The 14,824-nt window shown below is 37.6% G+C and overlaps 1 protein-coding gene across 1 annotated transcript in view; it reads right to left on the reverse strand.

The window, feature by feature from the left end:
- Positions 1-338: 338 nt before the first annotated feature.
- ABCC4 (ATP binding cassette subfamily C member 4) overlaps positions 339-14,824 on the reverse strand; it is a 141,713-nt gene continuing 127,227 nt past the window's right edge. The window contains exons 30-31 of the mRNA XM_058821742.1: positions 9,521-9,655; positions 339-4,736 (exon numbers count right to left, since the gene is read on the reverse strand). Of these exons, the coding sequence (XP_058677725.1) occupies positions 4,629-4,736; positions 9,521-9,655 (243 nt within the window). The 3' untranslated portion in view covers positions 339-4,628. The remainder of the gene's footprint in view (positions 4,737-9,520; positions 9,656-14,824) is intronic.

Genomic DNA, 14,824 nt, shown 5'->3' on the forward strand with positions numbered 1-14,824 from the left:
GGCAGAGACCATACCCAGTCTGCACTGGTGCAACCTCAGTGGTTCCATCACAGTTTTTTAAAATGTATTTGCAATACTTTTCAGCAATTAAAGCTAAAATCTTGGTAATGTGATCTGAGAGATCTCAGACTGGAGAAAACTGGTAAAACCAAGCTGGCATGTACTACTGTGTTTTGTAGCCCCAAGTGCATTTTCAGCTCTTGGGGCTTCTGATGGCACCAAGAGGTGTTTTGAGATGTCAGACATGTCCTGATTTAGCTCAGCCCATAACTTCTGCCTTCAGCCACATATTTGCAGTGACAACAGACTTAAGACAGGCTTCTGAGAAATGCCTTTTATTGTATGACAGCAGCTGTCACATGAACGTCCACAAAAGAAACCATTCCATAGTAATGCCAAAATCAAATTATTACAACAAAGGCAAGAACCAAACCAAAACAAAACCAGAGTTAAAATGGTGAAAAAGCAGCACGCTGTTACACAGTGTAAAACATACACAGAAAGCCAGATCTGCTGCAAAACTGTCATGCTCATCACCATCACAAGGAAGAAGTGATTTCAATTCTTTCTTCCCTCCTCCAAAACAAAAAAAAAGAGGCAAATTTTGAATATTTTGAGATATTTCAAAGGGTCAGCTAAACAACAAAAAAAAGAGCAGCATTTCTGATGATTCTTTCTGCAATCTTATTTCACATGTGTATTGGGAAGGCTAAAAAAGGCCATCAACATTACTTAAGAAAACACCATTATTGAGGCTGGCCAGAAAGTCCTCCCTCTTCCTAAGGGCAGTACAAATGGTATCACAGAAGATTACACCCATCTGGTACATGGTGCAGTTTACTAAAGAGAATTTTTGTCCTTAAAACAAGCAAATAACTAAAACATTAAATAGTCTATCCTGGCAAACTGTGGCTTTGGAAATGCCAACATGGTCTGTCAGCTCACAGTGGTCTTTGGAGAAGGGGTGGAGCAAAGACAGACCAAAATAAATGTAAGAAAAACAATTCTCTGGATCAGAAGTAGACACTGTTCCTAGATTTTTACATCTAAGAAACATGAGTTTTCTAACTGATGATTTTCAGAATAACTGTATAAAATTATATTTATTAGAAATAAGACTCTGGAATACTTTAAGGCACCTCATGGCGAAGAAATATTTTAATATTTTGAATAACTCGGGAGACTGAGTTCTTTTTCCAATATCCCCAGTAAGGTATGCAACTTAGAGTAACCTGCTTTGCTACGTTCAAATAAAGCACAACATTTTTCAAAATGGAAGCTTAAAACTATTTAAATTTTTCTTTGTAAGGAAACATAAAACACCTTGTTGGAAAGATAATGTATTCATTTAACAGACCAAGGCTTTCGCCACACGAAGGCCTTTTTCTTTCCCTGATTTGAGTTCTGCCATTCAGGTCCACTGCACCTTTTTTACACATTTAAAATGAAATGGGTCAGTCGGTCTTAATCAACATCTGAACAAAACAGCTATCAACAATACCAGCAAAACCAGTTTCCTGAATAAAATATTTTTATTGCTTTAAACCAAAAAGATGAAATAATGCCAATGACAGACATGAATGACTTGCTATCAGTTGTTCTACTCAGCAATTTATGGATTTCGAGTGTGATTTTGTAAGAAATTTGTTTTGTCTTATATTGACATTTGATACCTACAGCAAGTAGTGTCCTGCCAAAACACGTAGAGAAGCAGAATCAGCATTTTCAGAGATACCTAACATTTTTGTGCACACTCAAAAGGCTACAGGATCAAATTAATTCTAGCTTATAGACTGATAGCCACATCAGTCAGGGTCTCATACGAGTGAGTCTGCAGCAGCCAGCGTTTTGGAGTTCTGCTCTGAAATATAATTTACCATAGATTCATTTCAGAGCTGAAATGAACTAAAACTGTAATTATACCCTTGGTTTACGTGTGCAGATCTCCTTGGGTCTGATAAAAAAATATAAACTAAGGTATGTATGGCCAGGAGAACTTACTATTCTCTTATAGTATTTAAAAGACTCTGTATTATACATCACATTTCTTCTTCTATAAGAACTAAGTGTTTAACAATAATAAGAATTCCGTATCGTAGAACACAGACTCTGAATATATTCACACTTCTCAAAAAAGAAGATAAACAAAGGAGCTCAAACTCCCAACTCGATGAAGTGCACTGCCTTCCTGATCAGCTCACCGTAGCTGAGTTTTGCACCATTCAAATGAGGTTTTCCATGGCAAAGCTTGAGCAGAGTTTGGACATGGATCCACAGATCCTTGTCAAAAAGGCAGTTGTGGACAAGGCCATGAGGTTGAACTTTCTTTACACTACACAATCCCCTAGAATTATCTAACACGACTTTACACATTTAAACTTCACATCTTCACATACCTGTGCAATGCAACCACTACTCTCACTCATCTGCAGATCAGCCCTATCCTTATTTCAGACAACTTTAACGAAAAAGAAAACAGCCATGGAACACACAGGATAACTGTGTGCTAGGACACTGCAGGTGGACTGCAGCAGCTCAGAGAAAGGCCAAGCCACACAGAAAGTGGATGTGGCTGGTGTGCTCTCAGAAGGATCTGCCATAAGCACTGCACACGAGCACATTTGTGCCACGTGGCTCACTGGCTGGTGGCTGCCCCTGGCTGGCTGGTATTTTATCATCAGATGTAGCACTAGCCTCCTGTTGCACATCACTGTGTGAAGTTCAGTTCCATGGATCTCAGTGGAACTTGTTCCAGTGTAAGGTGCTACACACTGCAGGAGAAGTGTTAGGACTTGACAAAAAAGGCTAGGGGCAAAAACATCTCATTTTGTGACTCCCGCTAATGATTTTTAAGCATGTTGAGAGGATCTTACCAGCACACACTGATGCCTGATGTTTGCTCCACAAGCCCCAAAAGCCCCTGTCCCTCAGAAAGCTGGCTGGTGGCACTGCAGACACAACCCCCTGTCTCATGGGGTCTCACAGCAGGACAGCAAGCCCCAGTGCAGGGAGGATGCTGTAACAGGGGAACAGGGACTCTGCCTCTCACCATTGGGCTGGCTCCGAGCAGGAAGATGTGCAAAATGAGTGGTTGCGCTGAGGCACAGGCTTTGGCCTCAATTTACTCCTCAGTAAGAAGTAACTTTGTATCTGACTAAATTGCATTCTAGTAGAACTGCTTGAAATGAGAAACACTCGCGTTTGCCTTACTTTTAGACCACTGGATGAATACTGGGTAAATAACACTTGTTCGGCATTACAAAGGTAATAGCAAGCATCTTCAGTATTTTTAAAAAAGCACAGTATTTTCCATTTCCTGAAGAAATCTGTTGCCTTTTAGTCTCTCCTGTGGCCTTTAAACAACAAGATGAATAGATGTATTTTCTACTGGACCTCAAAGAATAGCTCAAATTTTTTCAGATTTGAAAAGACCTAAAGCAGCATAGCACTTGCTTCATTTATTTTTCAAGCATGGGAATAGTGCCTTTGTGTTGAAGTGCTTTGCCGAATCAGGATATAACTTATGAATATTGAACCCCTTTCTCACTGCATTCCTCTCTATCAGCAACTGCCATTTGAAACTACAGGTTGTATTTTCCTACTTATTCTGGCAGGATGGTAACTTCATACAGTTGAAGTTCAACAGAACCCCTGATGCAAAACTAAAGTTACGTATTTTTAACATATATCTAATGAATTTGTTGTGTACCCTGCAGTTACAGCTTTGGCTTGAAGGCACAAATATTAAGGCACAATAAATGCAAATAATGTGTACATTTCAATGTGTTGTGTTGAAGATAACTTTGTACTACACAGTATTTAGGTAAAATGACATGTCATTCAAACATTTCCTCAAGTTATTTTAATACCTTTTTTTCTTTGATAACCTGGGTAAAAAAAGGAATGTATGTTAAATTATTTAAATATTTCTTCAGTGCAAATGTGGTAATTTTCTTCTGAAGCACAGAAGACTGAGACTGATTTTTCAGCATTTGGATTTTAGCAAAATAAAACTAATATTTACATTCATCTTGAACAGCATTATTTGAACTGTTTATTAAAAAAAAGTATATAGTACTTTTCTATCAAAATGAAAAAGTGTTTTTGGCTTCTTCAAGTTTTTTTCCTACCAGCCTGCATAGGTACTTGTGACAGGTAGAAAGACAGTTTCTCTAGTCAAGTGAGTTGCACACTACCAAATCTGCTGTTCAGACAGAGCTGTCATGCTAAAGAGACACTGAGAAAAATTTGGTTTTGCTTGCTCTCAAAATAATTCTAGAAGAAAAAAGAAGGACACATTCCCATTATTTTACTAAGCTCCAAATATGCACACTAGACCTGTTAGGTGTCCTGCACCTGTTTAAATAAAAGAGATCTCTACCACATAACTTTCAAATAAAAACTGAATCTGCCTAATTTCCTTAGCAATACAAACATAATTAGCTGGAAAGAAAAACATATTGCACTGAAATGAAAGAAACAGGGACAATACAAATTTTCTTCTCAGTATTAAATAGGAAGGATGTCCAGTGCAAAGAATTGCCCCCCTCCCTTTCCTCTCCCGTTGACACCAAGTTTAGATGATCTCAGGTTTACATTCTGCAGAGAACAGTTAAGGCAATGAGGAATCACAGTGCAGTTTCAGTTATGCATAATCCTGAGGAAGGATCCAAGGAGGAGTCTGTGGCAAGCTGACCATTCTGAACAACTTCTGGGTAGTTCTTACTGAAGTATACCTAGGAAAAATATTAGATTCTATGAGTAATTATGTACCAAAGTCCATTTAGCTTCAAACAATATTTCTGGAGATAAATATAGTAGAGATAAATACATATCCTCAAGGAACCACAACAGGAACTTCAGGTTAGTGGCATTCAGTTAATGTATGTCACTGAAAAATTAGTAAAATTACTATATGAACTTACACTAAAACAAAATGTGTGAGAAATCTCACACAACCTGTCGATCCCTCAAATTTTTGTTAATTCAGATGAATAGATATGTTTTATCACTTTACATTAAACTGATAAGTAAAATAATTTCACTAGCTCAAAACATGGAGATAAATTAAAAACAGGATGACAAAGAAGCTGTGAAATCTTGCGTCTGCACAAGGGTTTCTCATTTTCACACATAAAATGAACACAATGGATTTGGATGTTAAAATCAGGTTGTAATCCCTATATTTTACAAACTGTGATTGACAACCATTGAAACTTCGAAGTATATGTATGAAATATCCCAGCCTTTAATTTGTGCTGCAGAGCAGTTATAGGGCCTATAGAAATGTGATCTCTGGATAGTGAACCATAATAATGAAAGAAGAAGCAAAAGCTTTAACAATGACTCAACCAAGCAACTTCTCTAAAACGTAAGATGATACCAAATAATAGGACAGTTCTTTGCCAAGCCTTTGAGTTCCTGAATTCTACCAATTTCTAGCTCAACTAGAAGAGATACAGGTTTCCTGATAAATGTATAATCAGAACATAAAGGAAATGAAATGCTGTCAAGTTTCACTGTTCCACAATCATCAGTTTTTAGCAGCTGTATCATATCTCTGTTCCTTGACAGATGCGCATAACAAAATGAAATAATGTCAAGACTTGTGTGCTCTTATCTAAAAATGTGTTGGGTGAAAAAGGACTTCAAATGCAATTTTTTTTTCAAAGAAGAATGTGAAAAGTTTTGTTTGAGTCTTTAAAAACAGAAAATACACTATCTTTCTGAAGCTGACACGTGTCACGAGTTAGGTCTCATAGACTGCTTTGAGTACAGCTTATGAAACATTTCTGCAATTTATATTTAAGAGTCTTGTCAACAAAGTTCAGTTTGTTTGATAATAACGTCCTTTTCATATACATGAATATACGTATAAGACACATGGGATAAAAAAGAAATAGTCATTCTACAAAAATGTCCCTGTCATCTTTTGTGCACTCACTCTTGTGCACTAATATGCATTTTCACAAGTTTCAAAGAATATTAAAGTCTGATTTGAATCAACAGAAGAATTGGGAGTCCTGTTAAGAGACACTCCTCAGTAACCAGTCACAATCGGATGCAACAGAGGGAAGTTAATGAGGCTGCTGACTGCACACGGGCTGCAGACAGCAGCCTCAGTATTCCCACCCCGTTCCTGCTTTAAAACACAAAACTTTGGCATACTTTTAATGCAGCTTTTGAATGTGATTTTTTTTTAATGGAAAGCTAACAGAAAACCTTGGCACATTACTAGAGATGTAATGAAATGGCAGCTGCTTTTCAACTGTCTCATTGCAATTCTTCCCCTGAGCCCAATCCCTCAAGATATTAAATGCCCAAGTCTTTATACAAGTTTCTTCCAGTGCCAACAGAGCTGCAACCTTTTTAAAAGTAATCACTGAGGTGAGATAACACCTAGTATTTTAATATTTACACATCTGTCATAGCTTTAAAGTAAAATAAAACAACTCTTATTTTTCCCTCAGAGTACTGAAACCTGACTGACAGAAACCCATCCCTATCCTGATGCCACCAAAGCTTGCAGAAAAGCCTCTCTCAACACTGCCAAGAGCAGGGAGAATACACCAACTTCTGTTTATCTGAATAATTGAGCACTTTTATTTTTTTCCTTTTTTCACTGCTTGACGATTATTTCTCTTTCCCACAGGATTTTCTCCTAGCAGCTTCTTGTAAACTGAGAAAAGATAAAAACAGTCTCACGATGTCAAGCATAACTCAGTTGCTATCAGGCTCATGGGCTGTTTAATGCACACTCAGCAGTATCCAATTTGAGTTGTGCCTGTGTTGTTCTCTTTGACATTTGGACAAAAAATGGGGATACCAAGCGAGCCATACAATAGCAACTGGATCAATCTGGAAACCTGAGCTAAGATTCCAGCAATAGCTCAGTCTTGCAATGCTTCACTAAGAGGCCCATGAGATTTTTTTTTAAAAATTATGTTTCTTAAATATGTCCAAGTTAGTCTTCCCAATTTAAGATGTGTACTACCTCTTAATTTGCACTTAAAGGATATATGCAAAAGCAGTACTTTTCCAAAAAATGCATTTGAAGTTTCAGGTTACTGAAAGATCATCTTGGTACAAGTTCATATTGTACAGGTCCAAACTGAAATGAATCAAGATTCAGGTCCAAAATCCAATAAATCAAATAATCCTTACCAAAGCATTCCCACATTCCAAACCATTTTTCTTAGCAACCCACTGCAATGCTTTTTGAAAAGTATGTATGTATGTCATATCACCATTTCTTTTCATGTGCAGCATGCTGTTTTCCAAAAACAGAAAGAAAGCTGTTCTTCATAAAAACAAAAAATGTTCTTAGTAACCACAGTAGGAATGTGGGAAACCAACAGCAATACATGCAGCAGGCTCAGTAGTGTAAAAAGAAAAGCCATTGGAATCAGCTCTTCTGACTAAGCGACTTCTCTGCAAGTATGCATGAAGCACAAGGGACAGCAATAACAAAACCCCTGAATTGTCCAAGTCCTTCAAACAGAAGGAGCTGTAACTCTGCTTCTGGGTAGCTGCTGACTGGAGATACAGTCTCTTGATTCCCATATTTTTGGTCCGAGTGTGGATAAGCACCATGCTTTGCATTCTTGGCAGATGCTAAAGCTTGTATCTGCCTTCTAGCCTGGGAGTTAGCAAACTTTTTCATCAAACCACATTTCAGCAGAGACTGGTTCCTGGATCTCTTCCCTTCCTGTACAAAATCACATAACATTGATGTGGTAACTGCAGATGACTATATGGGCAAGTAACATCAGGCAATTATTTTTATACATTTTGAATCATCTTTGAATGCAATTGTGCAATTGGGGAGGGCTCCAGGGAAGGAAGGAATGACAGCATGACATAACTAAATTTCTACAGATGACAGCTGGACAGCCTCACCTCTTGTCTTTCCAAGGAACAAGCCTTAGGAAGCTGGCCTTCACTTTACAGACAAACAATGGTAACACGAATTTGAAGCTATCCGTTTAAATATCATTTATATAACCTTCAGATTGTCATGCACATACCGCAGAAAACATGGCTAACCCATTCCCTTCTAATAAGAAAATAAATGAAGCTACACTGCAGCAATGGAAGAGGATAGCAGAACTTGTAGCACAGCTTAGTTCAAGACAAAAGTTCTTTCCTCAGTTTTGCAATTTGTACCACACAAGAATTTATGGTGTATGCTCTTAGCTACAGTGCTTTACTTGAAAAACCCTTTAAAAAATAAAATCTGAGAATATGAACAGACACAGAAATCTCTTCCCTGATCTTCAAGAAGTCCAGTAATATAGCATCCAGACATGAGCATACAGCCTCCATGACTGCACTACTTTTCATTGTTTTTTTCAACTTGCTGGAAATGCATCTATTTTTTACTGGAAAATAGTCAAACACCTGCCATTTTGTTTCCTGTCTTTGTGTGTTGTTCCCTGTCTACTGGTCTTTTGTTTTCCCAGGTAACAATTTAGACTTTGTGTTCCTCTAGCTCTGCTCCACACATCCAGCAACTTGAGGAAAGGAAAGCATAAAGGCTAAAGAGCTTTGCCTCTCTCCTGTAAAAGGCTCTCTTAGGTTACCAGTGCCTTACTCACATGCTGAAAGCACAGTTACATGGGTTCCAAGCAAGCTGCTGCCAAACTGAGCACTGCCAGTCTCAGCTGGAGCAATGCTGAAACTTTGCTGGCACTGAGGGAATTAAGTCTTGCCCTGGACATCCTGTGTGGTAAATTATGAAGAAAAAAGAAAGCAAGCCAAAACTAGTCAAAGAGATCCTCAATCACAGGTCATTCTTTTTTATCTTATCTCTGCTTCAGCTTTCCATCTGAGAACTGGAGATGATATAGGCTCGCCTCACAGGCATATTGTGAAAACGAATCCATTGATGTCTCTTAAACACTTTGATTGCCAGAGGAATGCTCACAATTACATTAATAATTCTGTACTCTGAGTAGGATTTGAACAGTTTGAAATCAGGCACAGAGCCTTGCAGGAGCAAGGAGGTGACAAAACATTCAACAGCTGTTTCTTAGCTGAGCCCTGCTCATTTTTGGTGCAGAACAGAGAGCCAGGGTACCAGAAAGAAGTAAGGGAAGGCACAACAGAAGGAATGTTATCAAACCCTCAGGGACCACAGCGTGGTCACAGGCACTGAGCCCCAACTAAAATCTGATGCACCCTTTAAAAATAGAGACATATAAATGTTTGATTCTGCAGCCCTAACGTGTTTTTCACGGCGAGTTAAGATCAATGTCCAGCACAAGTGAGTAGGTCCTATATTATTTACACTTACTGTTTTGTGTACACACAAAAGGAAGCAAGAAATCCAGTCTTTCAACTTGGCGTATATAAATACATGTATCATTTGGAAGTCTGTGTATATCCCACTGAAAATTATGGCTTTGCCTTGCAAAACTGACAGATCTTTTAGTGGAAGGCTTACTGCAACACTGAATATGCTAACTTGAGATAAACAAACTGCAGAGACAAACTTAATTATCTCTTCTTCTAAAATTACCCGTTTTGCTGTTTCCATCAGAGCAGCCGCTTCAGTCTTGCCCACTTGTTGCACCATTTTGTAAAACAAGCTGTCTTGTTCTTGCAGCAAAATGTAAGGCTCACCGTATTCTTTCAGTCTTCCTGCATCTAAAACCTGTTAAATCAGCAGAAACCAATGTATTAACATAAAAAAATTAAAAACTAAATGTTAGAGACTAGAAACCAAATGTAGGCGACTACAGGCAAGGGGGAAATGTATGCATTTTTAGTGCTAAGATGAATTTTGTACCCTGAAAATGAATTCTGTCCTCTTCAAACTAGTATAGCACTTTCTCAGTTTACAGACTTGCTGTACAATTTTAGAGTGCCTTACAGCCATTCCACCTACAGGAATCCAACATGAAGTTATGCAGAATATGGAAACACAATGTTTGTGCAGCCAACAAAGCAGATTATAAGATTCATTGTGTAAAAAGGAAACAAAGAGGTCCAAAATGGGCTCTGAAGTAAACAGCTGTGGGTAAAAACCACGCAATAACCACCAAGACGGTTAAGGGAGAATAAGTAGGTCTTTTGAATTAGAGATGAAGGTGTAATTAAAGAAAATGAGGGTGTTGCTGAAAAGATAAACAATTTCTTGCATCAGTTTTTGCCAACTATGGCTTAGAAAGATATTTAAACCTGACCCTATTCTTTCCACGTAAAGAAAAGATCAGATACCACCATGGACACATGTACTCAAAAAGAGAGGAAGGAAGGAAGAAAGAAAGAACAACAGAGAAATTAAATAAGCATGAAGTCAATAATCCACAGAGAATATACACAGTCAAAAATATAGGAAAATATTAAGAATATGCTGATTAAACCTCTATGAAACTGTTCTCAGACTAGTGACTTCATTTAAGGACTGCATGGCAGCAAACATTGAATTTAGATTTTAAAAAGCCTTTACAGGATTAATTCAAGGAAATTTTAGACTAGCATATATATTTTGATGTAAGACACCAAATAATTTGAAACAGCCTCTAAAACAAAAGAAGACACATAGAGCACAGGTAGAATTAATTCTCCACAGTTTTAGCAATCACAAAATCTGATACAATTTTTAATGTACCAGAAGAAAACTAAAGGAAAAATGGTTTATGTGGATTTCCAGAAAGATACCTGGTGTAACTAAATAACCATGCTACAAAGAACAAAGCTTTTCAAAAACCTGGACAGAAAACAAGAGATTTGAATTGAACAGTGCAGCTTTCTTTGTAGAAAACTGAACAGGTAGGAACTGGTGGGAAGCATATTGTTCTGCCATAGGTGGTAGCTACTTATGTTAAACATCAGAAAAAGGAGGTGTCAGAGAAGTGACAAACCTGTAAATGACACAAAAATGTGCAGATAAGAATAGACCAGGGGTCCAGACATACCTAATTAACCTAAGAGAATGAGAAACACAATAGCAGGGAAAAGCCAATATTGACAAATGCAATGCACTCAAATACTTAACTGGCCTATAAATTAATGGTATTGACTCAAGAAAGAGATTTGGTAGTAGTAGTCTACAAGTAGTCTACAAGTAGTAGTCTACAAGTAGTCTACAAGTTCAGTACTTTACACCATGAGTAGGAGTAATGGAGCTTTAAAAAAAAAGGAAAGAATTCATGTGAGAAAACAATTCAGAAAATATTTTTGCTCTTATATAAATAAAAAAAAACTGAATGCACAGGCGTGCTATTGACAAAGATATTGCCACAACAAAAGGACTTCAAGGACTCATAACTCAAGCCATAATTGTGGTGTACATACTTGTGAGAAAAAAAAGAAAGATCGAAAGAAATGGAGCTGTTGATTTCAGAAAAGAAATTAATAAAAGGTATTGTGAGGACAACTTCCAAAGTAACAAAAATAGCGTGCAAACTTCTGTTTGAAAGAAGAACCTCCAACAAGCCTGCAGATAAATTCAGAGTCCTTTGAGGAAACTTTCAAACATGTCCTTTGCCTGTGCAGCTCCAGAGAACCAAACATCCTCATGGCCAAGGGCCTGGCAGATCTCCAGGCAGCCTGGACCCCAATAAATGACAAAGCCCACAGGGAAGGGGCACAGCTGAGCTGACTCCTTTGCCTGCACCAGTGTGAAAATCCTGCAGTGCCAAGATCACTGTCAACTTGTTTGACACCAGAGACCCAGCACCAAGGAAAAAGGACCCACTCCTTCCCTTCCCTTCCGGTTCAATTAAGCGCAGAGCATTTGAATGGAAAATAACTCAGACAACAAACAGCAGCATAATTACATCTAATTTTATAAACTGTATGCACAGAAACCTACAAGAAGATATTTGCTATTTTCAAAAGCTCTTAACTTAGAGAACCCAGCCTATATTATGAATTTTCTTTGCAAGTTATTCCCAGTATGGTTTGGAATTGCAGCTGAAGAAAGTGCTCACAGAAAAATCTTAAATACTAGTAATATTGCGCAGCACAACATACAGTCATTTAATATATGGAGTATTTCACGTACTATAATTGCACACATGCTGACTTTTCCATGTACTTAATCCTATCCAATTTACTCTAAACATTTAATGATTAATTATAAATATAATTTTTATCACAACCATTTTTAAGCCACAGTTTTAAGTCACAGTTAGGGACAGCTTCCTTAAAAATGCAATAAATTATCATATACAATTCAACATTTAAATCAGGGTGCCACAGCACTGTGCATCTCTGTCGCCTTTAAGTAAAGCTTTTCTCAGCATAGCACTATATTATGCAAGCACTCCTTAAGAAAGGAAACAAAAAGCATCTTCATTACATGCGTCTCTTACTAGTAAAGAACTGCAATAGACAAGTAGAGGGTTTTAAAAAATTATATTACTGTAGTATTGCAATTTTAACATTCGTTTTGCAAATACCTGAAACAACCACAAGCACAGACAATCTTTCCCCTGCAGAGAACCTGGGGAAAGGGAAAAAATTATTCTTTCTTGCCAAGTTTTAAACAGTCAAGTCCAGAAGATGAACAGAGAGAGTGAGCGATTTCTGTCCAGAGAAACTCCATCCACATTTTAAACAAATCATTAACCTACTCATAGCCTTTCTTTGGGAACAGAACCCAAACTTGGTTATAAAGATAAACAGAACAGCCATAGAAAAATAAGCTGTGTTACTTTAAAAAAAAAATCTGAAATGAAAAATGAAGAATGAAACCAAACAGACAATATCATTCCTACAAGTCAGGAACACTATAAACCCTGTTCACCACGGAAAACCACTTTCTACTAAGTGCTGTCATCCACGAGACAATAGAGAAAATTTAGGCTGGTTTACTTGGTAGTTATACATATATATATTTATATATTTATTAAAAAGCACTTAGACAAAGAGATAGGTACTCTTCTTTGAAGAAATGTGTGCTGATAAGATTTACATAAATAAATAGGTACTTTGGCTAAGGCTTTGCATACTCTTACTCACTGACTCCAAGCCAAATTAAAATCATTAGGACTTCAAAAAGCCAGCTAATCATTCAGGAAAGGTGGAATCTGGTGTTTACCAGCCACATATTTTCCGATCAACTCGCAACGCTTATCACTGCACAATACAAGAGAATCGAACCCAGATGCATCCCAAGGCAGTTGTACCAGTGGAACTCGATACAGGAGAACCAGAGAAGCTTGTAGCTGGCGAAATCAGATCACAGGGAGATTGTGGAGGACACACACAGGAGCACTTGACTCTGAATCAGACTTGAATTTCATCACAGACTGCAGTGCAGATATTGAGAGAGGGGTTTTGTGCAAATCACTCAACTTTTCAGCTCCTCACCATGAATCTTCGTAAAATACATGAAATAAAGACTTGATCATTCTGTGGGAGCTAACTGCCTGTGAAATACTTAGACAGCCCAGAGTGAAATAAAAACAAACACAAAAGAGTTATATAAACCCAAAGTGGTCATATGTAAACCAGGGCCAGATTCTCCACCCTCTTGCACCGGCAGCTTCTTTTACCTTGCCTGCACTGTTCTTGCCTTTGCAGTACCACCTTTATGGCTTCAACAGGATTTTCTCATATGAAAGAGTAATTCCAACAGTACAAAATTTACAAAATTGGCTGCAATCATACAAAAGAAAACATGCAGGAAAATTGCTGTTCAATGGAATTTGCTCACCTCCCTGAGAATGGTGAAAACATCTTCACTTATAGCTATCCAAATTAGCATTACTCAAGCAGCAATACAGAGACATTTAAGTTCAAACAGGGCTCAGATGATGTATCACTCTTGAATAAAATCCTCACATGCCATCTAATTCTATTTCACCTAATGTTCCATCCTGGTTAAATAGTCTGGGGCAGTGACTGCTCATCTGAGTTGTGATCTTTCCAGAACATTAAGAACCATATTGGTGGAAGACAACATAGTTTGGAACAGCACTTTGTTTGAATTTCAGGGCACAGAATAACACAGAAAGGGGATGACTAAATATGACAGGGAAGGACAGAGAAACAGAAAAGAAGTGTTTGATCTTGACCTGCAATATCAAACATGAGAAGATTATTAGCCATTTAAATGTGTTTATGTTAACTCTAACTAGCACAGGAGTATTTGCCTATGCCACAAAAATGTTGCTGAACTAAATTTGGGTAAGATTTGAGCGCTACATTTTGCTTCAGCTTGCAGAAGCCAACACTCATTCTGTAAGTGAATTTTACAATCTTCTTTGTAGATTAATATATGTGAAAGAAGTGTCATTGGCCACAGAGAGAGTAAGAACAAGAGTCTTCTAAAACACTGTAACAACCACCATGTACTTACAGCTCTCCACAGACACAAAAAACAAAGTTCTAAATTCTGTGTTTTCTAACTTTCAGCAACAAAAGCAGACAAACCAAGAGAACAATAGTTATAAAACATTCTGAGGAAAAAAACAATCCAAGGTTGGAAGTGTTCAGCAACAGAGGAGGGGGGCATGGGAATTTATTTCAATTATTATTGAGGAATGACTAGTATTCTTATTCACGTTCATATTCACCATTAAGCTAGAGGGGAAATGGGACATTTAAAAGTTGATCATAAATGTTTTTATTTCCTATTCAAAAGGAAAATAATTCAGGGAAATTATCTCCTTGGGAATACATCTGATTTAATTTAGACTTGGAGAAGACATCACCAAACAAAAAAATCATTATTAAAGTTCAAAACTCTGCTAGGAGTACAACTTTGAACAATGTTTTCCTCAGAGAGCATACATCAAGATGATCTTCAATAAAGTCCTGGGAAGAGGAGAATATTCAGGAGATGCTTCTGGTTACATCATATAAGAAA

Source organism: Ammospiza caudacuta, chromosome 2, assembly GCF_027887145.1.
Source record: "Ammospiza caudacuta isolate bAmmCau1 chromosome 2, bAmmCau1.pri, whole genome shotgun sequence".
Taxonomy (NCBI): Eukaryota; Metazoa; Chordata; class Aves; order Passeriformes; family Passerellidae; genus Ammospiza; species Ammospiza caudacuta.